Raw genomic sequence first — 25769 nt, 5'->3', positions numbered from 1 at the left:
TGAAGTGGAACTGATTAACTGGAGAGAGGGACCTCCTTGCGTCAGTTAAGAGGATACACTTTAACATCACAGACAACATACGCAAGTTTGCAGATTTAACTCCACGACACGCCTTTAAGTAACTGACCTACTAATCACAGCTAGACACAAAAATATCAACGACAATCATCTTCTTTATCGGCTAGGCAGGTAACTTTGAATCTGTAGTGAAAACCTCAATCTGTACTTTGAGAGTTAGAAAAGTGGTTGTCTTAGAAACTATCTGCGAGACGGGAAGTAGTCTCTTATATAGGTTGCTGAGTGTCATGAGTCGTGTGAGAAGTGGCTAACTTAGCCACCTGCGCCACTATTTCGTCTTGGAACCTAAGTTCACAATAGAATTATAAGAGTATCTCCGGCTCCATGGTCCATGCGCAATGCAAAAGTGTGTCAACACTATGACAAGAGTTATTTACTCTAAAGTCTGAGTGAATGAATTTGGCATGAAGACTTAAAAAGTTCGCACTCCCATACTCAAAAGGACTGATCGTGTGTACACCTATCCACATCTGTCACTAGGTCTTTGAAGTCAGAGTCATCTATCTCGGTCTGTTAGGACTGAAAGAATGCAGCGCATCGATTTGAAAATTATCTTTGGTTCCAGAAGCGTCTCTGGCATGGATAAAAAGCACTCGATAAATAATCCAGTCAAGAGCAGGTGTTCGGGACACCCCTACTCTGCCGGTGAAATGACGAATTACGACCTAACTTTCATATTTATGCACCTGCTCACCCTGCTCACCCAGCTTATCACACAAGTCACCCATGAAGGCAATAAAGCAGCCAGAGAGAGGTGAGCAGTATGGTGAGTTGAATGCACTTGAACCACCCAGTTAGCTACCACCTCATATTTATCCATAGACATTGATCGAGATGTGCCATCATCGAAATTCAAACCAAAAACGACTGAAATCACACTCTAGCCATCCTACGGACCAATCTACTGAGAAGAGATCGGACATTCGGTTTTTCTGGGGAGACTTTGTCTCATCACCACTGGCAAGCTCCTCCACAGTGAACGCTGCCATCGTTGGACGTGCCAGATATGGCCCAGCTCGCCGTGCCGACCAAGTTAGAGCCAATCAGTCCACCCCAGTCAACGCCCTTGTTACCCCGTGGGAAGTTGACGGTGACTCTGCAACCTAGTCCGCGAATTCCGGGAATAGCTTGGCTGTTGAAGGCAGCCTCCTCGCCTCTGCAGTTGCCAGAGTAGTTGACGAAGGTGCTATCAATAGCTGCTTTGAGGTCATCGCGGTTGACATGATCGCAGCTACCGGGATGATCAATTGTGACAGTCCACCTTTCGCAGTGGTCGCATCCCTTGCGCCAGCATCGGGTCTCGAGTGCTCCTGGGAGTGACGGGAAGGCGGAGCTTAGGCCGAAGAAGATGAGTAAGGTAGTGAAGACAAAGTCGAAAGAGTGGCTGAGCTTTGCCATTGTGATAGATTCAAGAAGTTTTTGGAATGAACTTGGAGACGACGTAGTCCTTTGGTCTGACCGATTCGATCTGTGGATTTTGATCTAAGTGAGGAAGATGGAAAAAAAACATCTTTTGTACTTCTGCATCGTCTTTCGCTGTTCTAGGTTTATATTTCGATGCTCAAGTTGACAAACACGACAACATCTACTAAGATGATCAATCTTGATACCATATCACCAGGAATGTACAACGTAGCCAACGAGAAGCAAGGAAATAAACACGTTGCAAACTCCTCATCTATCTTAAAACCTTTGGTTTTAATTGATCTACAACTGGATTTCCTATCAAGAGGTCGGTAACGCCTCGAAAGGCTGACAATTGAGTCAAGCTGGAAAGAACTAAATCCTCGTGGCAGAGCTTTTCGGTTCTGAGTGGACGAATGACAGCATTGAACAAGGTTTGCATTTGTTCGGCAAAGTTTGGGAAGAAGTCGTTGTTGCGTGGTTCACAAGGGATGCATGTCTACAGCCGGCGATCCGATGACTGACTCGACTATCAGTTCAACCGATTGTGAAGGTACTATAAAGTATTTCGCCGGGCCCTTTGCTAGGTGGATATTGTGCTCAAAGCTAATACTCTTAAGCTTTGATTATCCCAAAATGTCAATTTACGTGAACGCCATCAGACAAGCTTTTATTCCCCGTGTGGAAAAGAGCTAGTAAGTCCCACATCAACTCCGGCTGTTATAATCAATAGATCCAACCAATGAAGAGCTGTATCTCTTGCGCGTGCGAGACGTATTCATGGATTTACAGATAGATGGTCGTATGGCGGAAGGTAATTGATGACCAACATCAACTTTAAGATTCGTAGCGGCATTGTTTTGCTGCTGCTGTTATTGCTGTTACTCGCGAAATAATAAGAAGTTGTTATCCCCTTCGTGTTGGTCCATCATCCACAATGATAATAAATTCGGTCAAACAGATTTTCTTGAAAACAAACAGCATTCAGCCATGCACTTTACTTCTTTCCTCGCTTGCCTCGCCATGGCGCCATTGGCGTTGGCCATGCCTGCCGAGCTATCCACCGTTGAAGACAGCTCTGTTGCGGTCAGGGCTTTCAATGACGTTGAGCTTCCTGACCTTCCGGAGGACTGGAAGACTGCGATGGAAGCCTACTTCAGAGGTAGAACACCTTTCACCAAATCGAGACAAGGAAACTGTTTCGAATCCTGGTCGTTGACTGCACCTTAACCTTCAGAATAGACTGACAGATCTAATAGATATAGATATCGAGGGCAGTGACCTTGAGAAGCGAAGCGACGTGCCATTTTTGCATTGTGGTTGGAGACGATTCTTCAGTATGGACCTTTTCCATGCTTACAAACTCTGGCTAATGTCATTCTAGGCTGCCTTGGTTCTCTGACACCAGGCGGTGTTACTTGCATGTGGGCGATCGCCGCGCGCGGTCTTGGTGAGTGTTAAAAAATGCTGGTCTAAGAGGGATTCTAACATGATGGCAGATGTCAAAGAAGATTCCAAATGCTCTGCTGCTATCGTGGCTAGTATTCTGTCAGCTGTAGGTGTCTTGTCATCAGTAAGCCCTATTGAAGAACAGATTCTGATCCGTTTAAATAGTCCAACAACTGCAAGCTGTGTGTTAACGGCCATCTCTGACCGAAGGCCAGGTGGTAACAATCCTTTGTGATATGAATTGGCCTAAGCAAGTCACTCATACCGTGCTGAAGACATATTCCAACTTGACTATTCTCCTTTTTCTATTCGACAAGTCACCAGTCTCTCTTTCGATGACGCTCTTCAGTCCGCAAACATTGCGTATTTCCGTTCTATATACCTAGTTGGCCTATTTAGAGCTGTGAATAAAGCCCTTGCGTTATCGTAATAATACTAGTGTGTTTGAAGACACACAATTGGGAGCTATCCGATATAGGCAAAGAATGTATCAATGCCAAAACCTAAGTTTTAGGTAGATACTAGATATATGCAGTCTGGATATTCTTTCTTGGTTAATCATCAAAATTGTTGCAATGTACTGCCTGAACATAACAAATTTCTCAGATTTTGGTGCGGAGGACACAAAAGAACAGCCACGTTTAGGCACGATCAAAAATTCTCAGCGAACCACAACAGCAATGGACTTGGCTGTGGAACGCCACCGTGTAATCGTCGCCCGAGATCTTCCTGCCGGACCATTCATGTAATGGCATTCGGCTGGTACTAAGCTGTCGCGTTCCGCGGCCTGCCCAGTTGTCTTGGCTGCTGACTTGCCAAGGCAGAGCTGACAAACTAAAATACAGCCGAGTTCGTCATTAAAACGAGTGCGAGAGCACAGCCTCGTTTAATTATCTTGCCATCAACTGAATGTGCTTATATGTATTCAGATGTTGTCAATTGAAGTTGACAGATTGATGGTCATGCTCATTGATCGTTCGAGTCTGACGCGAATCATAATCGATATTCTCTTTACTTGAGAACATAACTAACAATTACTATCAACCACTTTTCGGGATCAAATCTAGCTTCCAGGAGCCCGGATTGAACAACTCCTGGAAGGTTGTCTCGAAGACCCACCATTTCCGTAAGTATTTCTAACGAGCAACTTTCCAATATTGTTACTCGTCTGATCGTCCTGAGGCCTTTTTCGGCATCTGTTTTACGATGGCCACTAGTTCAGTGGAAAAAGAAAAAGATGTGTCATCCGAGGCGACTTCTGTGATGATGCAGGGTGTTCTGAGGGAGCGGGACAAGCTGTTTTCAAGACCGAGCGATGCGGTTCACAAAAAGGACGGTCTTGTCGAAGAGCTTGTCAGGTCTGCAGCTGCAGGCATCGGAGTTATATCGGAAGCTTTGCACCATCGGAAAGCAAAAAAGTCGAAACATTTGCATCAAACCAACGAGTTCCGGCATACACAATTTGGCCACGAACCCGGTCAGAGTCGACCGTGCGAGGTCGCATCGTGTCTTGAGGTTGGAAGTAGAGAACCGGCATCAGAGAGAGCAAGATCGAAATCCCCAAAGGATTCGAAAGTCCCAGGCAATCTTGCCACCGCTTTTGTCAGTCGGCACGCATACCTGTATGGCGAGCATACAGTGTACCACAAAAGCCTTCCATTACCTGTCGTACTGCCTCAAAGGCGGCCCGAGAAGAGAGCCCGAGGGTTTATACGCGCCTACGCACCAGTGCTTGCCGAGGTTGGCATCGACCAAGAAACATTTCTCGACTTCATCGACACTTTCAACAAGGCGCTCGAGCCTAGCCCTTGGATCAATGCTCTCAATCTAGCAGGCTTCGCTGGATCAGCAATGCCGGAGCCAGCTTCGATGCTCTTTGGATTCGGGGTCGAGTATGCGACCGAAGCTGCCTTGGAAGGGCATAGTCGCTACAGCTCCAACACCTTTCTCGACCGCGTCAATGCCCAATACTTTAACCCGCGCGGACTTGTCTGCCTTGTCGTGACTTGGCAGCCTGGTATCAGCAACAATCAGCTCACCGTCAACTTTGAGGGCAACGCAACAGCATTTCGATCAGAAACTGGTTTTTCCGAGAGAATAACAGATATTGCAAGACAGAAAACATCGGCGAAGGAAGGCTGGCAAGGTATCAAGGACCAGATGGGGGAGAAGATGAAGTTGGCGAACGGCAACTTCGATTGGCCCGAGCCGGCACCGCTTATCTTCCCCGTCATTGATGATGCCAATGGAAGTGGAAGCGACACCGGTGGCAAGAAGAAAAATGCTTTAGACCGAATGGAGATCTGGATGGAAGACATGTCGGACAAAAGAGCTCAGGCTAAATGGGTTGATGAGAATAGTGACACGCCAGCAGCAAGCCTGATGCCAAATCCCGAGTTTCAATCACGATATGCCGACCCTAATCATCCCGCTGCCAGTGGCGACATAGTAGCACTTGTTACTGGAGGTCGCTGGATGTGCGCAGACAAGAAGCATGTAAAGGTGCGCAAAGCCGACTCTGAGTCGAAGAAAGATGAAAACGAAGGGAAACCCCAAAAAGGAGACGACGAGAAGAGGTCAAAAGAACAGAAAAACGACCAAATGGCTGACAAACATGAGAATAGTGAAAGGTTAGGCCAGGAATCAGACGGCGAGAAACCGCAGAAGTATGACATTAAAGCGAAGTTTGACAAAGAAAAAGATGATAAGAAATCCAAGAAAGACAAGGACAAGAATTCCAAGAAAGACAGAGACAAGAAGTCCAAGAAAGACAGAGACAAGAAGTCCAAGAAAGACAGAGACAAGAAGTCCAAGAAAGACAAATCGAAGGAGAAGCACACATCATCAGGAAAAGACGAGGACTGGCTCAAGAGCTTGTTTCAAAAGGTAACAAGATTCCTTCATCTCATGATCTTAGACTGCTAACCTGCCGAAGGATGTACTCTACCTCGTCGTTATTAATCTGCCTCTTGAAAGGCAACCAGTGGATGTGGCATCGGAGGGCGCTGATGACGCAGAATGCCATTAAATCGAGTCCAGGATGGCAATCCTTAAGACTGTGGCGTGGGTGATCCGTATACAGGGGACTCGTCGTCCTCCGTCCTTTTAGATATTGAATTCGCCCGGGGAGGGCTTGTAGCTGAATATGACTTTCTTTTCGTTGTAACATGTCTCGAGAATGGAAGACGGTACGAGTGAAACACTGGCGCAGTTTGACGCAAGGAACGAGCGCGGCGGGTTGGCTGTATAGAAAGTCCGGAAAAAAGGTTGAACAATGAAGATAACCCCGGCTATGCCAGATGAATCTCTCGTACCTACCCGTGATGAATGGTCTTACTAAGGTAAGGTAGGTTTGGAACCTTACTCACCTGGCTTGGGTCATAGGGCGGGTCATTTAGGGCAGCGTAGGTTGGCACGGCACGATCACGTCGTGAAATGTTGCAAGGGGAAACCTGCGGGCCGGTCAACTGAAGAAGGACTGGGGTCGCGAAAGCCACCAGAACCTGAACATTCAGGAAGCAGACCGGGCTCGGACTAGCCATACCAGGGCAATCCTCGGAAATCAAAAACTAGCAGTGACATTAAGTCGCTGACGGAGCAGCCTTCCGACTAGAGAGCACCTACATTCTGCAGCTCTGAGGCTCAGGCTTTAGTTGCGAGATTTCACGTCCCTCTTTTAGACGACTGAACCTTCGTCGTAGGCGTCTCTGGATTGAGCACCTTATAAAAGTTGTCTTCTAGGACGATGGTTAATGGAGGCAAGCTCCTTCTTTGACATGCGTGGACGGAGGATGGCAATAGCCAATCTACCCAAGTCAGGTAGGGACCGGCTGGCTTATTTTCATGAACGCAGCTCTTGTCCCCCTACTGCTCCTTAAACACAATGGCGCACGCAAGCTGCGAAGAACACACCATGTGACTGCATTCGCATCGCCACCATAACTACGTCACTTCATCATCAACGATACCACCGGATCTGAGTTTGTAATGTCATTCAATGCAGGAATTTTTGTCCTGCTTCCGTCAGAGGACTTGTTGATCAAAATCTGGTTTTCGTGGCTAGAACTCTGTGTGTCGATCCTCTCGAAGGTGCAATGGCGAGCGAATCCAGGGTGCAGTCCGGCTGTGTATAGGACCAGAATCGCGCTGACAGGACCAAGCGTCGCCACATGCCTCGAGAAAGAGCGCAGCGGGAGTATTTGTCTCAAAGAGTGGATACATGAGAGTCTACACAAAGCGGCAGACCTTTTCTCAGCTTTTTTATGAAGCGTATTGGAACGGGGCAAGGTTTATTGCTCCTATTAGGGTGGTCTTTGCGTTGCTTTTCCTTTATTTCTTAGCAAATCATGGTCTGATCAAGGGTATAAATACCTCTCTAGCTCAGAAGGACTTAGATCAGACAACAACAATCAATCACGCAAAAACAATCGGCTTTTCTGTCCCAAGGGTCCCAAAGGAGAACCAAGGGAACATCCTTTCTGCCTTTCGTGATGAGCTAAACGCTGATGATACATACACAAGAATTATGGGAGCCTATGCTTTACCCATCGCGTCGCGGCTAGTCTGATCAGGTCAAACCTAACCTGATCATGGCAGCTGATCCGCGACTGGCTGAAGGCATCTTGCGTAGCTGTAGGGGGAGGTTTTGGTTGCGCACCGGACCGTACCGCTCACTATGGTCCTGATCAGCCTACACGCTTCCAGTATCAATCTCCAATGTGTCCGCTGAACATCCCGAAATCTGGCTCCCCGCCCCCTGGGCCTTTGCAGCCGGGAGGCTCGTCGTTTGGGTCCGAAACCCAGGCTAGACGCACCCAGCGACACGATAGTACCGCCTAGACGAACCTTGCGCACCATGTCGTGTCACTCATCTTAGATTTGACGAACGGTGACTTTGGCTTGGAGGGATATACCATTTGTCCTCGAAATCATGGTCGACGTGCGAGACAAATTCACGAATCCAGACACACTCTCTCCCCCAAACAACTTCGACTTCCTCGATGCTTCCACCACCTATCGAACCCAGTAGTACAGACATTCTAATCACCCTACCGTCCACACTCGTACCCACCATTTCAGATCCGCAGACAACCTCAACAAGCATCCCGTCTACTTCCATGGTCACCTCCTCTCCTATCAACAGTGTCTCGATTGGATCATTCAACGCTCCCGCAAGTTCTTCGGACAGCGTCCCCGCTGGCTCATCCACGATATTAAACACAACAACAGCTACAGCAGTGTCTCCGCCATTGTCGTCCATATCTAATCTTACTATGGCCCCCAGTAGCACTTTTCCCACGCTAGTCAACGCTCCTATACTTCTTACCATTCAGCCCCCGGACTCGGATCCAACGGCAACGAGAGTGGTAACTTGAGCCAGAGAAAGAAAAACTTAGTGGCTTAGACGATGACTAGTGGTGGCAAGAGAAGTCATAAGTGTTGCAATAACGCTTTGGCATGACCGTATGCAGTTAAATCAGGACGAGTCGGCGATAAGTATTCAGGACCAACCATGTGTTCGGCTGATCCTCGGATGCAAGACTCTGACGGCGTATGCTACAGCCAAAGAGCACATAAATCAGATCCCCCCCCTTCATTGCCTTCTGCGTGACCATGCCAATACGTCGTTGTGACTGTCGGAGGAACATTTTACAACCGTATCGAAAAACCGACCGCAAATTGTGACAGAGTAGTACTCGTCTTCATTTGGAGCAGCATTCGTGGAGTCGTAGTCATCCTGGTGCTTCTCGTGCAGGATGCTCTCGAAACTGCGGCCGTGGATCCAAAGTGATCTAGTCCACTAAAACCATTCCCGATATTCCTTGGGAGCTGAAGAATCCGATTGTGCTGCGTTCCTCTCAAGAAGGCAAATAAAGTCCTTGAAGTAATCTACAGTAGGCACGACGTATCGCAAATAACGGGTTTTCCGGTCCAATACCAACCCCCCGCACACACTAATGAGGAGATCCGTTGTCGAGCATATAGTGTCGCAGCAACCTGAAGATTGCAACAAGCTCCGTTTGGAGCTTTTGACGAGATCGAAATTTCTGGATGCGGCCAAACCATCCACCGTATCAACGATAACTCCTCGAGCGTATAGTACCGAGCCTACAAATTCACATACGACTGCTGTATGATCAGACGCTAACAGTGAATTGAAGCGTTGAATTCGAGGTGATTAGCGCTGCAAAGATTTCTGACATTGAATCGTTCATAACGACAAACACTGCAGCTTGGTCTTTGACAAGGGGCTCCAAACGGCTAATGGCCGGACCATGCCAACCACTGTTGGTTGGCATGTTGTTGATAGCAACTCGGCTTGCGTGATTGGTCAAACTTTATCCACAGGTGTGAAGGTTTACTCGGAACCAACATGAACTTATCATCAGCGGCTGATGGAACACGGCGGCTAATGTGGGCATCAACAAGTCGTGTAATCCACCGACCCTCAATTTCTAACTTCATCTTCCTAACTCTCGGATAATCTGGTCGAGTCTATAAATAATTACATTCGCACTTCCTCGCTTGAATCATGTCTTTGCTTTCTCAACTCAAACTTGAGACTTGCGTCACAGCTTTTCGTCTTCGCAACAAAGCCAAGCCTTTCTACCTTCCTCTTTGCGAAAGCTTTTCTCAGACTTCGGCTATTCGATATGCTCGCAAAACTAAGCATTCATATTTCACGGCTGCAAAGTCCGAATCGTTTGAATTCGGCACCGAATATTACGGATATAGGCGCCGATATCAGCAACAATCTTTTTGAAGTGCTGGCATTGGCCTTTCGTCAAGGCCGAGCTGTAGAAGGCATTTCCAAGTGTCTGCTCTCCCTTCCGTCACCCTCTTTTGTTGAGTTTTCTTTCTTTCCATTTCCTTTACTAATTTAGTTACAAAATAGTTGACGAAGCTGTGACCAGCGGCGTTGCTGAGCTTGTGGTGTGTGCCTTGGATGGAGTTGTGCCTACCACCTTGACTCATGTGACATTACTATGCGAATCATACAAAGTTCCCTGTTTGTTCGTTCCTAGTAGCTTTCAACTCGGTCAAGAATGTGGATTTGATTATCCAATCTTGGCAGTAACAAAATGCCATGATCGCAGTGAGCTGGCGGGGCTAATCTCAAGGTTGAAGAAGAAACTGCAAGAGGTCCGAAGCGCTATGCGATGATACTGTGGGACTATTTGTAAATTTTGGAGGCTTTCTTGGACTTCAGTGCTATCTCTTACTCGTATCGGTCTTATTCATTCAGTTTAGCTCACTGCGTTTTCAGGGGGCGACGTTATGCTGACCGATCTTGCAAAGCGAATATGCTAAAGACATCGATGGACTGCCCATGTGTTGAAAAAATTCGAATGCCATGCGTTTTCTTTTCGCTTACATGCGCGAGCCGAACCGCATTGTCATGTTTCAAGAGACACTTCAGCACCGATCAGAGGAGTGGAGTAGTCTCAATCCGGATTCCCATTTAATCTTTTCGAAACGACCTTGTACCCAAGACGTGCCAGCTGCAAGCTTCCAACGGCACCCATCCAAAGCAACATTCAAGCGACTACAGCGTACTTGATGTCCTCTATTCGTTGCTGCTGATGCTTCTTCGGATATAATGTCGGATGACACCTTCCGAACCCGCGTGGATGCCCGGACGGCCACTTACCCGGCCACCCGAGCCGATCTGCCGATCGCAGTCAAAAATGCGGTAGTCGTTCCCTACACTAGATGGATAAGTAGTCGACATTGCAAGCTCTCAGTACCGACTACTGGCGCGAATTTCAATTCCAGTTCGTTTCCAAAGTGGCAAGCATCGACAACAAGTTTGGGCGATACGATATCGCAGTGCACGGTCGCGGGGTAGTGCCACCTTCGGCCTAATGTACCCTTGGTTCGGATGATGTTCACCCAATCTATGGTTGATATGACTCCAAATCAATAAAATTTGGAAGATTAGCCCCTTTGGGACGAAAGTCAAACGTCCATTGTATGCCAGTCATCGAGTGTAAACACTGAGGAGGCGGGGTTCAACCGCGGTCGTCTAAGTTTAGCAGCCCTTGATCGGCACAACTTGGGGGGTCCCCTGCATCGTAGTGTTTCGCCTCCTTCGGGAAGCGACTTTCATGTCCTCTGACAGTGGTGGAAACCCGGATGTTGTGGAGGGCAGCTCATCTAACTCGGGGGGGTTGCGGGCATCAACAGGGAATTTCAGGCCAATCTAGCGGCGGTCAGCAGGCGACCGCCATCAACATGAAGCTTGTCGCTTGCCGTACGCTCAGAGCATGGATAGGTATTTGAGTATGCCGTCTTCCCGATTTCGTTTGGACTTGTCAGGACTTCACTTCACCATCCAAGACCTGATGAACAGTGTTTCGTCAAGATGATTTGGTTCAATCAAGTGGCTCTTTTCCTCAGCAGCGCGTTGCTCGTGGCCGACTTGCTGCCTGTTGGGGCCGTCCGGACCATCATCCCCAAGACCAGCTTCGACTCACAATCCAACTTCAATACCGATTGGAACTACCTCTACCCCTGGGGTACCGACCACAACGGTGGCGCGCGCATGAACCAGAGCAACGTCAAGTTCAGCGAAGGCGTTCTCACGCTCACAGCCAACAAAGTCAGCGGCCAGCCGCAGGCAACGCACGGCGGCCAGAAGATCGACATCAACTACCTCAGTGGCGCGATCCATGCCAAGGAACACTTCAACGTCTCCCGCGGCGGCGGCTACGACTTCAACGCCGAGCTGAAGGCGACAACCACCAAGGGCACATGGCCCGCCTTCTGGCTCACCGCCGTCGAGGGCTGGCCGCCCGAGATCGACATGGCGGAGTGGAAGGGCAGCGGCAAGATCAGCTTCAATACGTTCAACACCAGCTCCATCGTCGCGGCCAAGGACGTCGATTATCCTGATCCCAGCAGCTTCCACAAGATCAAGTGCGAAACGAGAGACCTCAACGGAAAGGACGTCCAGGCCAAGTTCTACATGGACGATCAGCTCATTACAACGCAAGTTGGCGCCGGATACTTTGGAAAGCCCATGTACTTGTGAGTAAAGCTTGTCTATTTACCGGAAAGCTTGTTAGATTGCTGACGGGACTAGGATCATCAATCTGCAAATGGAGGGCTCGTCCGGCTCACCCGGCCCTAGTGAAAGTAAGTTTTATGGGCAATTTCCTCGTAAATTGAGGCTGACCGTCTACGTTCTTAGGTACGGAATTTCAAGTCCGAAACTTGGAAGTATTGAGCTACAATCCGTAAAGAATGTTTTTGGAAATAGCGAGAGCGACTGTTATGTTGGTGTCCGAACTTTCACGTATTTATTCCCTAGGTGACAAACTCCTACGTACATAACTCTGCCTCAAAGTGGTCAAAAATACCATTCTAGTGCTGGCTGTTACACTCTCCTATCGCAGAGTCTATTTCGCTTCAGAGAGCCCACTGCGTATGTTGCCATTTCCTTTTTGGACCTCGCACTAGGATATATCTCAATTTCTTTCATTACTACTGCCATGAGATGACTTCCGGATCTTGTTTCACGCAGACCTGTTCAGTCTACAACAATATTAGTACGACCTTTTCAAACCCTCTTTGAATGGCAAAGTGCAATGCAATCCATTCAAGCTCGCCATAGACATCAAACCCGGTCTCCCAGTCTGGCTAGGCATGATGCTGAAATGAACAAATTGAAGACAACCTTATGGCCTCCCAAGACAGAACTGCCCATCGCCGCGCACTGCCATTATTCACCATCGCTGATGCGGGCATTCCTAGAAAAGATTATTTGAGCGACACAACCGTCTGCCAAGGAAGCTATGTATTAACGCGGTCCATCCGTCACTGTCTTTCTGATCGAAGCCGATGTACTGCTCAAGATACTTCGTCTACAGGAGTTACACTCATGTCCTCGAAAAGCTGTGATATCTTGATTTCTAAGCCCCACTCGATCCTAGTTTGACGCATGGTGTTCTTCAGACGACCGAAGCACATTGGTAGATGCTCTGCAACAAGCGACTAAGATTGAAGCAGAAAAACCAGGGGTGGACTTTGGGCAGAGCTGAACTGCAATAAGTGACCCCAGTGCTTGGTTCACTGTTCTAGTGGTGTAGGTTGGGTTGTCCTCTGGTTCGCGCCTGTGATGATTTACAATGACCAAGGACGGTTATTGTGGTGTTACGGAAGCCGCATCAGCCCGTTGAGATTCTAACTTAGTCGGCACAAGGGTGCAACAGATTTGCAGTTGCAAGGGAGTAGATGTGGGTTGTACATCTTGCCTTTATCAACTTTGCACATGGAGTCCTACCAGTTTGCTGGATCTCGTTCTTGTTCCAGCTGTTAGGAATTGGAAAATCAAAAATCAAAAATGGAACTTAAAACGCCCTCTTCATCTCTGGCCGAGTCTGCTTGCTCCTTCCATCAAAAAAGTCACTACCTATCAAGGAGGGACGAGCACGGGCCGCGCGCATAGCCAGTGTAGGATTCCACGTGAAAGCCCATGTGACTTCGCGTGGAAGTCGTGTGCCTGTCTCACCCTAGCTGCTCTGCACCTGTGTGTCCTTCTTCCCCCCTCCCACCTTCAATCTTCCGACCTTTGTCGCGTCAATCACCCGATTGTTAACCATCTCCAAGCCGATGCGACAATGAAAACCCAAGATGCCACGCTGCAAGACCCTCCAGGCTGCGGAAAAGAAGGCCCTAGAAGGCAGGAACGAGTCTCAAGATAGCCAGGCTATTTTCGACCGCTATGTGGCCGAGTACGGGATCGGCGTGGTACGTACGGGTCCTGGCCATATTTGCTTTTTCCTGGTGGCGTTCATCGCAAGTCTCCGCCTTTTGGAGGCGCATTTTCTGCCTGCCCTGGAAATGCTTGTAGTGGCTCTGCTGGCACTGGATTGGATTGGACTGCTTCGGATGGGGATTTGGCAACTTTCTTTTAGCACTGCGACAACACAGGCCTCAGTGCGACCATGCGCTAACTATTTCGGGCATCAATACAGACAAGCAGCTCACCTCCACGACCTTCGTCGACCACGTCGCGACACGTATCGAGAGCCAGCAACAGCCGTCACGCCTCTCCCTCAACGCGTCACTCCGACCCTCTAAGCTACACAGAGAGCCAGCCCGTCACTGCCTCGATACCCAGCACAGCTCCGCCGGCTGCATGTACCGGATACGCGGTTCGTGACGCCCCCACTGCACAAGCAAGGATGTCTCAACTTAGGCTGGGATGGCACTGACCAGAATTAGCTACCCCAGCAAAACCCCCATCACGAAATCCCGTTGTCCGCGCTGCCTGTTGCCCCTGTTGCTACCGCAGGCCCGAGTTGCGGCCCAGATCTGCCAGACCCCAAACTTTTACCTGGCTGTCTACCCTCGACCCAAAGAACGAACGCCAATACCTCAAACCCTCCCGAGCCGCTCTCTGCGCCTCCCGTCAATGGCGATACGGTAGAGACACCGGCCAACGCGTTCCCCGCACCATGCGACGCCGCAAGACCATCAGACAAAGTCAACGCCCTGTCTCAAGCTTTGTGCCGCCCACCCCCCAAGAAACCCAAGATGGACGTGTCCCAGCAATCGCCGACTCAAGATAATGACGGTCGTGATTACGAGAACTACTACGAGGGCCCTTCCTTCGTCGCGACAAGCCCGATCTCCCAAGACCTTGCTACCGAGAACCAGACACCACGCGATGACGACTCCGCCGTTGTCGACTTTGGCAACCTCAGCCACCTGATGCAAACCGACACCCAAGCTGACGAAGAGCCATCATCCATGCCCGACGACGCGGCCCCTAAACACATTCGAGGAGATTGGCGCAATCGTACCTCGAGCTCCCAACAACAGTCCTCCGTCCAGCGCCCCGATGTCCAGTCGCCGATGCTGCCCGCCAACCCCCTGCCGCAGACTCCGGCGAATCGTCATAACCCGTTTGCCGGGAAAAAGTTGGGAGACCCTGCATTGGCGGGATCTCAACTATTCGGCCAGACGCAGTTTTCGTCAGCTGTCAAGCATTTCAGCCCTACCTCCTCGCGACCATCTCCGATCGTGTACGCTCATAATTCTATCTCACCCAACATCGTGGAGACCTCCCCACTCAAGAACCGGTACAACGTGACGTCACCTCCCGACCTGCTCTCTTCAAGCCCTCAAACTGTTAGAGTAGATCATCAGGTGCCCCACGGCCGGGCACGAAGCCCCAGCAATTCTGGGCCGCCCGACGATGGCACTGTGCCAGAGTCACCGCAGCTGGCCCCTGTCAATCCAAAGGCCGGGCTCGAGCCGATGGAGGTATACGAGAGTATGCTGGATTCACAAAAGAGGAAGTCGAAGAGTACAGGAATCAAAGGTGGTGCGTCTGGGGATGAGTCGGACGAAGAAGCGCGAAAGAGAGAACGGCGCAGACGCGTGGAGTCTAAGAAGAAGGAAGCAGACAGAGAGCTCACCAGCATACCCATTCCCACTGGACGGCCAAAGTCGCGTGAAGCCGTCGAGGTCCCCTCGACCACCAAGAAACATAGGGATCCCCCGGCCAGGACGATTCGATATCGAGCCCGGCGTATACCAGACGAGTCGACTGCATCGGAGGATGAGGCTGACGAGTTCACCGTGGCCGACTCTCAAGACCAGGCGACAGCTCAGCCACCTCGTACCCGAGCCTCTCCTGACCTCGCCGACCAACCCATCGGATCAAAGCCAGGATTCATTTCTAGCAACGATGCGGTGCCTGACAGTGCCGGCGCTACCCAGAAGTCCGTCTCTAATGGTGCCATACCGTGTACCGAAAGTTCTGGTAACAGCTCTCGTCCAAAAGACCTTATACCAGAGACGAGCCCTAACAATACTCAATCATGGGCCCCGCCGAAAGGCAGAGGATCATCGCATGAGCCGTTGCTCGTTGATAATGTTGATGCCAAGGAGGAGTCGCTCGCGCCAGCTGCCCAGTCCAAGGAAGCTGATGCGGATGTCGGAGCTATGCCAGTAACTCCTCAACCATCCCTCCCACAAGCATCCCGTCGTTCCAGTCGCAAATCCAAGCCGACCCTCAAAGCACAATGTTTGAAGAATTCGGCTCATGCCACTGTGTCGTCAGAGCCTTGTGGAACCGACGGGACTGAGACGCCTGCTGAAGATGTGCCGGCAACGAGCGACGTACCGGATAATACGGCCGCAGAGGAAGGGGACGCAGTTACGCGTGCTGAAACCGTTTTTCTTCAAATCGAAGCTCGTGTCATAGATGAAGAACCGCCTCTGCCATCTTCGCCGCCGCTGCCAAAGTCTGGCACTGAGAATCCAGGACTTTCAGACCCGGCTCTTCGGAAGAAACCTGCAGCAGAGAATCCTTCAACACCTGACGGTTGTAACCAGACCGCTGCACCAGATGCTCCTGGGTCTGCAACATCAACACTCAGTGTTCTTACGATGACGCCCCTACAGTCGGACAAGACGTCTCCGGCGACCCAGGAATCTGTGGAACTCCCGCGTCTTTCACCAGACAAGCCGACCCGAGGACGGCAGCCTACTGAATCTTTGCCTAGACTTGTTACCGGTTCGCGGGTCGCAAAACCAGGCACACGGAAGCAAACTCGAAGAGCAGCTCGCCTTGACTCGGCATCGACGGATGAACTGACTCGCTCGCCCTCTGTTAATGGGTTCGAAAATAGTATTATCCAGCCGCCGAAGACGACAGCTCGTGGCAGCCGCCTATCTATGCTGTCTCATGTCTCCAAAGAAAACATTGGCAGACCCAGTATATTTGCCGGCATGGCCTTTGCCATTTCTTTCCAATCCAAGAGGGGCGGCGAGAAGACCGACCACTACGAGAACCGCCTTGGCCAGACTCGTGACATTGAGAAAATGATCACCCAATCCGGCGGCCATCTGCTGGGCAGCGGCTTTGATGAACTCTTCGAACCCAACACCCTCGGAAGCACAGCAACGAGTCCGGTCTCCGAGGACAGGGATGACAACCCGCTGACCCTGACTCCTTTCGCTCAAACAATGGGATTTACCGCCTTGATCGCTGACGGACATTCCCGCAAAGTCAAGTATATGCAAGCCCTCGCCCTTGGTTTGCCATGCATATCCGATCGATGGGTTGTCACGTGCGTGGCGAAGGGAGCGGTGGTCGACTGGCTTCCTTACTTGCTTTGTGCAGGCCAGTCAACCTTTCTTCGCGATGCAATCCGTTCTCGATACCTAGCGCCCTACTCAGCAACCGAGGCGCGGCTTGTCGATATTATCGAGAGGCGAACGAAAATGCTTGAAGGAAGCAAGATCCTCCTCGTGATGAAAAAGTCCAGGGCTGAGGATAAGAAGATGCCCTACGTTTTTCTGGCACACGTCCTGGGTGCAACTCTCTCCCGCGCCTACAATATGGATGAAGCTAAGGAGACTTTGAGACAACGGGAGCTGCTTAAAGACCCCTTTGACTGGGTCTATGTTGATGAGCATACCGGATCAGAAGAGGAACTGTTCAGTTCTCATCCTGTATCATCGAAGGCGCCAAAAACATCGAAGAAGAGGAAGAGAGCCAGCTTACCTGCGGCGGACGAGGAAGCTCAGCCACCGAAGCGGATTAGGACTCTCAGCAACGAGCTGGTCATTCAGAGCTTGATTCTTGGTAGGATGATTGAGGAGGGTGAGTTGGAAGTATAAGTCACATGAGGGACTGACAATGTATCATCGCGTGGACAACTCTAGAGGGAAAAGGCTAGAGCATTATGATGGCGTTTCAGCATTGGCGGAAATCGGGGCATGGAGATGATACCTTGAGCGGAATGGGGCGTCCTTCACATCACATCAGTCGATTAGTGTACTCTTTAGCTAAACATATAAGGGTTATGACCAATGCATTCAAACTCATATCTTGAACATGATTAGCACACGAAATTTATCTGCTAGACTTCGTAGAGGAGTTCATGCTACTCTGAGACGGCGTTATTCGGGTAGACACCTTGATCAACGCATCTTTTTTATGTCACTTGTGTTTAGCTGTTTCTTCGCACCTTCTCTTTAGCCATATCAGGTCTTAGCATGACTGTAATGCCAGGCTGTCATTGCAACTCAAGTTTTCTATTCCATAGAGTCCATCATTTATACATGGACACAACCTTATGTCAACCATTCTCTTCATGACCTGCCACGCAGTGTTAATGGCGTCTTTAAGTACTCCATATCGCCAGGCTTCATAAGTCCATCAATTTCTTCGTGGTACGCACTCTCTTTGACCCAATTGATATGCTCTGGTCATCAGACGGACCTCTATCGGTTTCATCAACGATCGGAAGCTTCAGACCAAAGATCGCTAGTTTACGCCTCGTAGTGCTCCACAGCAGGAGAAAAGAGGTCTCCTTATTTATGGCCCCGATAATGAGAGAGCCAGCTAACGCGCCTGTTCGCGGCGGATCTATGTAGGCTTGATTGGCAATGTAGTAGTTGCTGGGATGAGGCAGATGCCGCGAGTTGAGAAGGGTGCTTCTGGAAGCAGTTGATGAACTAGTAAAATCGTTTGTGGTGCAGCATGCGCCATGAGACGCTATCCCAGCTTATAGGCGGGCTTTTGTAAACGTCTGCCGTAACGACCTTTTCCGCAAGGTTACTGGAGGACCTTGGGTGAATCCGTCTTCGTCCAGTGTGACTCAAGCCGCAAGTTTTTCACACCTCAATGATAGTTTCGATGAAGCCATCGTTGTCATAGTTGTGGCTGATGCTTCAGCCGGTGTGTCCACTCACCTACCACCCTATGTTCAGGATAGCATTGGAGTTCTCTGGGGTGAACTGTGCAGCGGAGGAGTTTACTGAGGCCCTAAAGAGTGGTGTCCTGACTTCGATCGTATTTTGGAAGAATCTTCTTGAGGAGGTGGGACAAGGCTCGCACGCAGCGCGGAGGCCCTTGAGCCGAAACTTGAGATTGGAACTAGGCCGGGGAGCGATGCGGCTGAGAGGAGCTTTTTGGTGCGCCTAGTACGGCCCAGAATGTTGGTGATTTTCTTGGTCTGCTTGGGGGCCTTAGCAGGCATCTTGACTCTGGGTGCCTCGGCAGTCTTTGAGGTAGAGGCAGATGATCCAGAAGATGAGATGTTGGTGCTGGAGGCTGGCTTGGTCGAGTTCAGGTTGGCGGGAGGCTTGTATGAACTGATGGTGGAGTTATGTGTGAGCTTTTTGATACCAGCGCCAGAGGGCTTGAGAGGGCTCTTTTCCCCCTTATCAACGCCTAGAACGCGGATGAAGCCGGCTGGATGAGCGGTTGCCTTGACAAGGGGCATTGTAAAGGAGATTATAAGGTGAAATAAAGCAAAGAGTAGAAGTAAAGTGAAGTGAAGTTGAGTTCTATAAGAAACGCCCCTGACGATAGTGATGGTTTTTGAATCTCAGCTCAGGCTAGGTTTTAAATGGCTGACTGAGGAGAAAGAAGAGTTTCCAACCTTTTTAGAGGAAAAGCGATGTGTTTGAAATGATGCAAAAAAGGATTTCAGCCCTTGATGAGCAGAAAGGGCGGTTTTTAATACTTTGGTGAATGAGGTTTCTCCGATGAATCTACGGAAAGTTTAACATGAATGATTGTAAGCTGACATGTCTCCGTGGTTCGTCAACAAGTTGACCGTTGAGAGTGTTGAAAGTTACCAAACTTTCGAAAAATGTGATCCAATGGAGAATGGGGAGTCCGTGACCGAAGCTCCAATCCCACAGATTTCACCTTGAAATTTTATGGCATCAAAGTGAACCACTAATAGAGTGAATACGGGAGATCAGATTGTTCTTGTTCCACGGATTCTACATGGTAACACCTAAACTATAGTTACATGACGATGACTGCCCTGCTCTTGGTTTTCATGGGTATACTGCAAAACCGTGACTTGAGATTATTTGCCTCGGTGAATGATCAAGACAAACATCCAAAGGTATACAGTTTTAACTAGTATACCATAATTGTACAGGACTGGTGCGCACCTAAACCCAGAACTGATTGACTCGAATTTTGCTTATCGGCCTTTGCGCGGGGTTGCGGGGTAAAGAGAGGATTCTCCGTGTTGAAATGTCGCAAATCTCGTGTTTCTGAGTCGCGCAAGCGGGCAAATCAATTACTTCGTGGCATCGTAGGTCCCAAATTGCCAAGCTAGAGCCGGGCTCATGTAATGAAACGAGCAGGCCGTGGACATCCAGGTCATCAGGAACACTGTCTCAAGGTCCGAGGAGGTTACAAGCTGTGTACATCGATATTCATCACCTCAAATGGGACATATGCTCAGCAGGTCGAAATTCATCAGAACGCCTTCTATATCCATTCATGTCGTCGTCGAATCCATTACGCGAGTCTGAACCCAAGTGATGTTGCCCAACCCATTAGGGGAACAATCGTCAGGCCTTTTATCTGTACGACGCTAGATCCTGAACCTCGTACATAGAGATGAAGACATCTGAGTTGTCGGTCATGCGGTTCAATCGTCATCCCAGTTGGTATCAGAGTAATAGTCAAAAGACACGGGGAGTGGTGCGTCCTTGCTATTTGGACTGTCGGGATCGACCTCGTCCACCAAATGCTCCTTGACTTCTTGGGCGACAGGATTATTCGCATCCACTGGAGCAGTCCCTTGAACTGGCCCTACTGAGTGATGCGTATGGTCGGCGCGCAGCATCGTTGTCATCCATTTTGCCCATTCCCAGGGTCTGTCTCGACCAGAAGGCAAGCTGTTGAAGTACTCCCAACCCATGACTCCTCCGAACCGCGCGTAACGGCCTCGGAGCGTAAGGAGCACTGCACCGAGCATCTCCCACGGCACCCATCCGCCGCCATTTTCAGGATTCGTGACCAGGCCCATGACAACCTTTTCAGCTGGCCAGCCCTTTGCCAGTATCATCTCGTACATGACGGGGTTGCTGCAGTCGCCCCATCCGCAGTAGAATTGGGCATTGTACCAGGCGATGTCTTTCCCGCGCATCACCTCTAGCGCCTCGTAGTCAAAGCCACTGAGGTTTTTGGTTGAGTCGAGCAATGCCGCGGCTACGGGCGCCATGGAGATGATGAAGTCCTTGCCAAAGTCCTGCCTGATGCGATCGATGAGCCGTATGACGCCGCCCAAGCTCATCACCTCCTCGACGTCCAAGTCAATGCCATCCAGGCCGCGGGTCCGAAGCATGTCGCGCAACGGGATATAGTATTCCTCAAACTTGGCTTCGCTGCCGTCCAGTCTTTCATATGATCCCTGCGCGGCGCCGCCGAGCATGCCTAGCACTTTGAGGCCGCTGGCCTGCAACACCCGCAGCTCGGCCCATAACGTGAGGAACCGCGGGTTGTCGGGGGTGTGGTCGTTCAATGTGATGCCGTGGGGGTCATCGTTGATGTGTATCGCCGCAAGGATAACATGTGTGACGCTGATTCCGGGCTGGGTCAAGAGCGGGAGGATCGATATGGGATTGCCGTCGGGAGTGTGATGCGTCTGGTAGTAGGTAATGACTCGCGGGAGAGGCTGCGACGGTATGGGCGGCATCGAAGGGAGGGACTGGCGGCCGCGATCCTTGCGAGATCGACGACACTCGAGCAGTACAAGTATTGGAAGGGTGAGCGCGACACGTGAAGGAATGGTCGAAGATCGGGTGGTTGCATGCACAAGCGGCCGAAAGCTAATGCGGGGTGAAAGCGGCAGGTGTTCGGATCGACGCTTGGAGCTTCAGCGGGACACCAAGACCCTGCGTCATCGGGGACCCTGATGTTTACATAAGCACGTGTCCACTGCTCATCTTGCCTATCAGACATCAGACATGCGTCTCGGTGTTTCAACTCACTCATTAATAAGGACAAGGTGCAGTAGAACAAAGAACATCGTCATCTTCTGGTTGAACTGCAAGGTATCGATGTTGGTTTCGCTCCACCCACCAATCTTCCTTTGACTAAATCAACTGTTGCCAGATTAAATCAGCCATTAGGTTCAAATTCATCTTTCAGGTCTCGAATTGGGATTATAAACATTATCAGTGCCCAGTGACCTGACATGAACGCTCGATGAATTTTGAGACGGAACCCTGCTTCTTTCCAAAAGTTAACGAGTCCTGAATATGCTAACATCAGCGGCCAGTATTCTTCCAACACCGGGATCTTAAGGTGATCACGACGCAACCATGGGGAGACGGCCTACAGACACGCTTTCAGAGCAGTTTGGACTTCTGCCTCCCTCCCGCAACTCATACAACCTCCTCGTACTGATTGATCAAACGTTGAGGCACCAAGCCTCTCAGTACCACAACGCCACCGTGAACGATTCCCCATCGAACCGTTGTCAAGATGTCTGCCATGATCCACACTAAACCATTGGTCCGCTTCCGCTCCCTCCGCAATGTTACCTCACTGCGATCCGCCCGCTCAGACATGCTTGTGATCAAAGCCTCCATCTCGCCTTGCGGATCCCAGATCATTTCGTCCTCCTCGAGTTCTGCATCATCCTCAAAGTCGTCAAAGCTTCTACGGGATGAACTCCTGTAGTTGCGACTTGGGCGAGCGTGATGGTATGCCCAGCAGGTGAGAGTCGCAAGATACAGGCACCATGGCACGTGGAAGAGGTTCATCGCTTCGGTGTTATTGAGGATTCCCCGCGTCTCCCGCAGCATGCGCGCTGCATGCCATGCCGCATCTGTAGCGGATTGCTTCGACTGGTTGCGATTGTCGTCGGCGTCTCTGCGATCTTGTCGTACGCTGGAGAGTTGATCCATTTGTTGCACGTCGAAACTGGCAGCCCATCGTTTCACCACTTGTGCCGATCGGTGGTAGTCTCTCTGTTGCACCGGCCTGCCCAGAATATGGCGCGCTCCAGCGTATATTTGAACGTCAAGAAAGTCCATGTTCAAAAGAGCTTGCGCGGAGTGATACAGCGCCTTGTATGCTGCCGCGAATGATTCAAACTCGATTCGTCGAGCCTCGTCGTCACCCTCATTCTTATTGCTACCCTGGGAATGGGTTTGGGAAGTGTTTCGTGAGGGGACTCCAAATCCCGTGCAATACGCATCGAAGTCGCTCTTCCATGCATCGTATGCAGTGCTCAGTAGCCTGCGCCAACCCACTCCAAAGTTGTCTTGGGAGACAACACCAAGAGCAGTCTGGTCGCGTCTACCCATATCCCATGAGATTGACATCAGACCGTGAAGCACCAGAATGCGTGAGAACCCAGTAAGTCCAGATGGCCGCGACGCCGAAGGAGTCAGGTATGACTTGAGCGTTGGGAGATAGAAAATCCTCTGGTCGCTCAAACTTGAGCGCCACGCCGATGCCCATGATGCAGCGTCCCGAGCTTCCCAGATGCTCTGACTGCAGGGCAATTCTAGGCGCAACTCGAAGGCCGACATGCACAGACTCTGACAGAAGAGAACTGCATGTTGTGTGTCCCACATAAAGCAGAGCAGGGCGAGTCTGGCAGAGTTAAATTAGACTTTTCCGCGAAAACCTCAAGACTTGCCATAACATACCTCTTCTTCTGCTCCCCTTCAGCCCATTTCCTCCACGCTCGATCTAGATTCTCAGCGCTGTCCTCTCCCGATATTGGCGGCGGTCCCGAAGGTCGAACAGACTGACAGTCAGACCGTCGGATGAGATTGATCAAAAGTCCGTGAAACAGGTGGCTCATGTCGTGCTGTTTTTGCCCTGCACGAGATTTCCCGAAGCACTCGACCAAAAGGATTGTCTGTAAGGTCCAAAGCTCCGGCCTAGGTGAGAAACCTGCGTGCGCGAAGATGCTCGGCCGGATAACATCGTGAATACAGACGGCCAGTTGGTGACAGTCTTTGTTAGAGTAGGTTGCGCCTAGAAGCAGGATAGAAAGCAGAAGCAGGGGCTCTGTTTTCCGGCAATCAAATGTTTCGAGATGTATCAACGGATAGGCCGTGTTGAAGCGCGTAAAGAACAGTTCCAGGTAGGTTTTGAGTGAGTCGTTAGATAACAGTGGATGCTCCCATATCGTAAATCGTTGGTCGGGCAGATTTGGCTTGGCCGCGTTTATCACTTCTAGCAGTCTTTCTCTGACGTCTGCGTCAATGTTAGGAGTTATGAGCGGCTTCCTCAAAGAAGAGAGCGGACGCTCTGGTTCCGCTGGAGCTTGTCGACTGATTGTAGTATATCGATGTCGAGACGCTGAAGAGTTATCTGTGAGTCTTCTGGATACAGAGACATCCGAGCTTCTTTCTCTTGAGCAGCTGGCAATCTGTCGACGAGGAGCTTGTGTCTCGGTCTGTATGTTATTGGGTGGACCAGATGGTCTCTCTCCTCGTCCGGGCTCTCTGATACTAGTGTCCATCGGCTCCGTCCACAACTGAGCGCTCTTCATAGACTCGGGGGTAATCACTAGGTTGGGTTGCGTTCTCGTGAGTGGTTGGTTGGTTGAACTTCGAGCACCAAACTCCTCATTCGAGTTTGTCGGCTTTGAGTTGGTAGCAAGAGCTGGAGAGTCTTGCATATTGAACAGCCAACTATAGTCCAAGGCGGTTGTGTATGGCATATTAAAAGAGCTGGCGGTGTCTGGCTGAAACACCTGGTCATAATCCAGCTGCTCGCTCAACAAAGACGCCTCGCCCCAGCTACCCTGTTGCGTGGCGTCAATGCCGAACTGATCGGCCGCCGAGGTGATAAAATCAGAGAACTGTAACGGAGGAGGAAACCCTGAGAAATTTTCGATAGTCTCAGAAGGATTGAATACGTCTCCACGACCGATTGAGTACGGCTGGTTGATGTTCAGATTCCCTGGTCGTAAGTCGAGTGCAGGGTGCCTTTGAGTTTCAGAGGATGCGCTACCACCCGAATAAACCTGATCTCCCTCTCGGTCTAGAGATGGAAGATGGTCTCCCTCGTTAAGCTCAGGTTCCGGTGAAGGTACTTGTTGCGGTTGTGAGTGCCCACGTCCTGATGCGCCCCGGCCCCGTCCAGACAGATTTGGGCAGGGCCGTTTCTCTACAACAGATCCGTCTGGAGCCTTCCAGGATCGCTTTCTTGTGTCTAAAGTGCCATAACCGGGTCCGCCTGCTTCAAGATCTTTTTGGCGGTGACGGTCCATATGCCGTTCTGTACAGGTCAGTTCAGGTGAACAAATATTATCAAGATCGGTAATGACACTAAATCTAATTCCAGTACACTATCGCCAGAAGCTTTTGGTCACTTACTCAATAGGTCAGGCCGTTTGAAGTGAGCACTGCAGAGATCACAACTCAAACCCCCGGGCATGTGATTGAGAGCATGGCGTTGCATATGCTCAGCACGAGTAAATCGTTTATCGCAACTAGGGTGAGTGCAAGCGAACGTCTTCTCGTCACCCACGAGCCCTTCTGAGCTCTCTGAGCGACGATGATTGTCATGGATAGGCGCCATATTCTCAGATTCGTTCACGGCGACCGCGAGGCCCGCTATCCACTTCCGACCAAAATTATGTGACCCCTGAATGGAAAAGAAAGCTTCGACTCTAGGAGCTAGGCAAAGAGGTGTGAACAGTTCTGGTGGACTATTGCAGAATCAATGCACATCATCCTCAGAGATGGGGGAATGGATATGGGCAGAGCCGTCGAACGCCACTGCTCATCCCACTTCTCCGCATCTCCTCATTTGAGGCTTCGAAGAGTAACGATACCCGGTTCACGAGGCCGTACGAAATATCCGAAATGGGTCTGTGAATATGCATTCCTAGCCGCCCCTCCCCCACTCTCGAATCCTGCCACTTCTGATAAGCAAGCCAACCTCCGCAGTGACGACTTCAAGGTTACCTATAGATAAGAGTGGGGTATAGCGACTTCGGCGCATGTACTAAGGTATCGTAAACTCCAACTGCGGGCAAGTCTTATCTTGCGGCTTCCAAGATGGACATATCATGTTTACCGGCAGACGA

At 50.3% G+C, this 25769-nt stretch overlaps 7 protein-coding genes across 7 annotated transcripts; 3 read left to right on the top strand and 4 right to left on the bottom strand.

The window, feature by feature from the left end:
* Positions 1-1029: 1029 nt before the first annotated feature.
* ColSpa_01315 (uncharacterized protein) lies at positions 1030-1476 on the bottom strand (the record flags this gene model as incomplete). Its single annotated transcript, XM_049267527.1, has 1 exon — positions 1030-1476. One exon carries the CDS (start codon positions 1474-1476, stop codon positions 1030-1032), a length of 447 nt encoding a protein of 148 aa, XP_049123484.1.
* A 3306-nt stretch (positions 1477-4782) lies between these two features.
* On the top strand, positions 4783-5856 carry ColSpa_01314 (uncharacterized protein; the record flags this gene model as incomplete). Its single annotated transcript, XM_049267526.1, has 1 exon — positions 4783-5856. One exon carries the CDS (start codon positions 4783-4785, stop codon positions 5854-5856), a length of 1074 nt encoding a protein of 357 aa, XP_049123483.1.
* Positions 5857-11296: 5440 nt separating this feature from the next.
* ColSpa_01313 (galactan endo-beta-1,3-galactanase) lies at positions 11297-11965 on the top strand (the record flags this gene model as incomplete). Its single annotated transcript, XM_049267525.1, has 1 exon — positions 11297-11965. One exon carries the CDS (start codon positions 11297-11299, stop codon positions 11963-11965), a length of 669 nt encoding a protein of 222 aa, XP_049123482.1.
* Positions 11966-14472: 2507 nt separating this feature from the next.
* On the top strand, positions 14473-17571 carry ColSpa_01312 (DNA repair protein crb2; the record flags this gene model as incomplete). The annotated part of the gene is made up of 1 exon (XM_049267524.1): positions 14473-17571. One exon carries the CDS (start codon positions 14473-14475, stop codon positions 17569-17571), a length of 3099 nt encoding a protein of 1032 aa, XP_049123481.1.
* Positions 17572-18710: 1139 nt separating this feature from the next.
* ColSpa_01311 (uncharacterized protein) lies at positions 18711-19181 on the bottom strand (the record flags this gene model as incomplete). Its single annotated transcript, XM_049267523.1, has 1 exon — positions 18711-19181. The coding sequence occupies one exon, from the start codon at positions 19179-19181 to the stop codon at positions 18711-18713; it is 471 nt and encodes a 156-aa protein (XP_049123480.1).
* A 1173-nt stretch (positions 19182-20354) lies between these two features.
* On the bottom strand, positions 20355-21404 carry ColSpa_01310 (chitinase 2; the record flags this gene model as incomplete). Its single annotated transcript, XM_049267522.1, has 1 exon — positions 20355-21404. The coding sequence occupies one exon, from the start codon at positions 21402-21404 to the stop codon at positions 20355-20357; it is 1050 nt and encodes a 349-aa protein (XP_049123479.1).
* Positions 21405-22095: 691 nt separating this feature from the next.
* ColSpa_01309 (nicotinate catabolism cluster-specific transcription factor) lies at positions 22096-25258 on the bottom strand (the record flags this gene model as incomplete). The annotated part of the gene is made up of 3 exons (XM_049267521.1): positions 22096-23314; positions 23371-24955; positions 25054-25258. 3 exons carry the CDS (start codon positions 25256-25258, stop codon positions 22096-22098), a joined length of 3009 nt encoding a protein of 1002 aa, XP_049123478.1.
* Positions 25259-25769: the final 511 nt, after the last annotated feature.

Source organism: Colletotrichum spaethianum (assembly GCF_022836535.1).
Source record: "Colletotrichum spaethianum MAFF 239500 DNA, contig02, whole genome shotgun sequence".
Classification (NCBI taxonomy): domain Eukaryota; kingdom Fungi; phylum Ascomycota; class Sordariomycetes; order Glomerellales; family Glomerellaceae; genus Colletotrichum; species Colletotrichum spaethianum.
The sequence above is the reverse complement of the archived record's forward strand: the minus strand, read 5'-3'. Positions and strand labels throughout refer to the sequence as shown.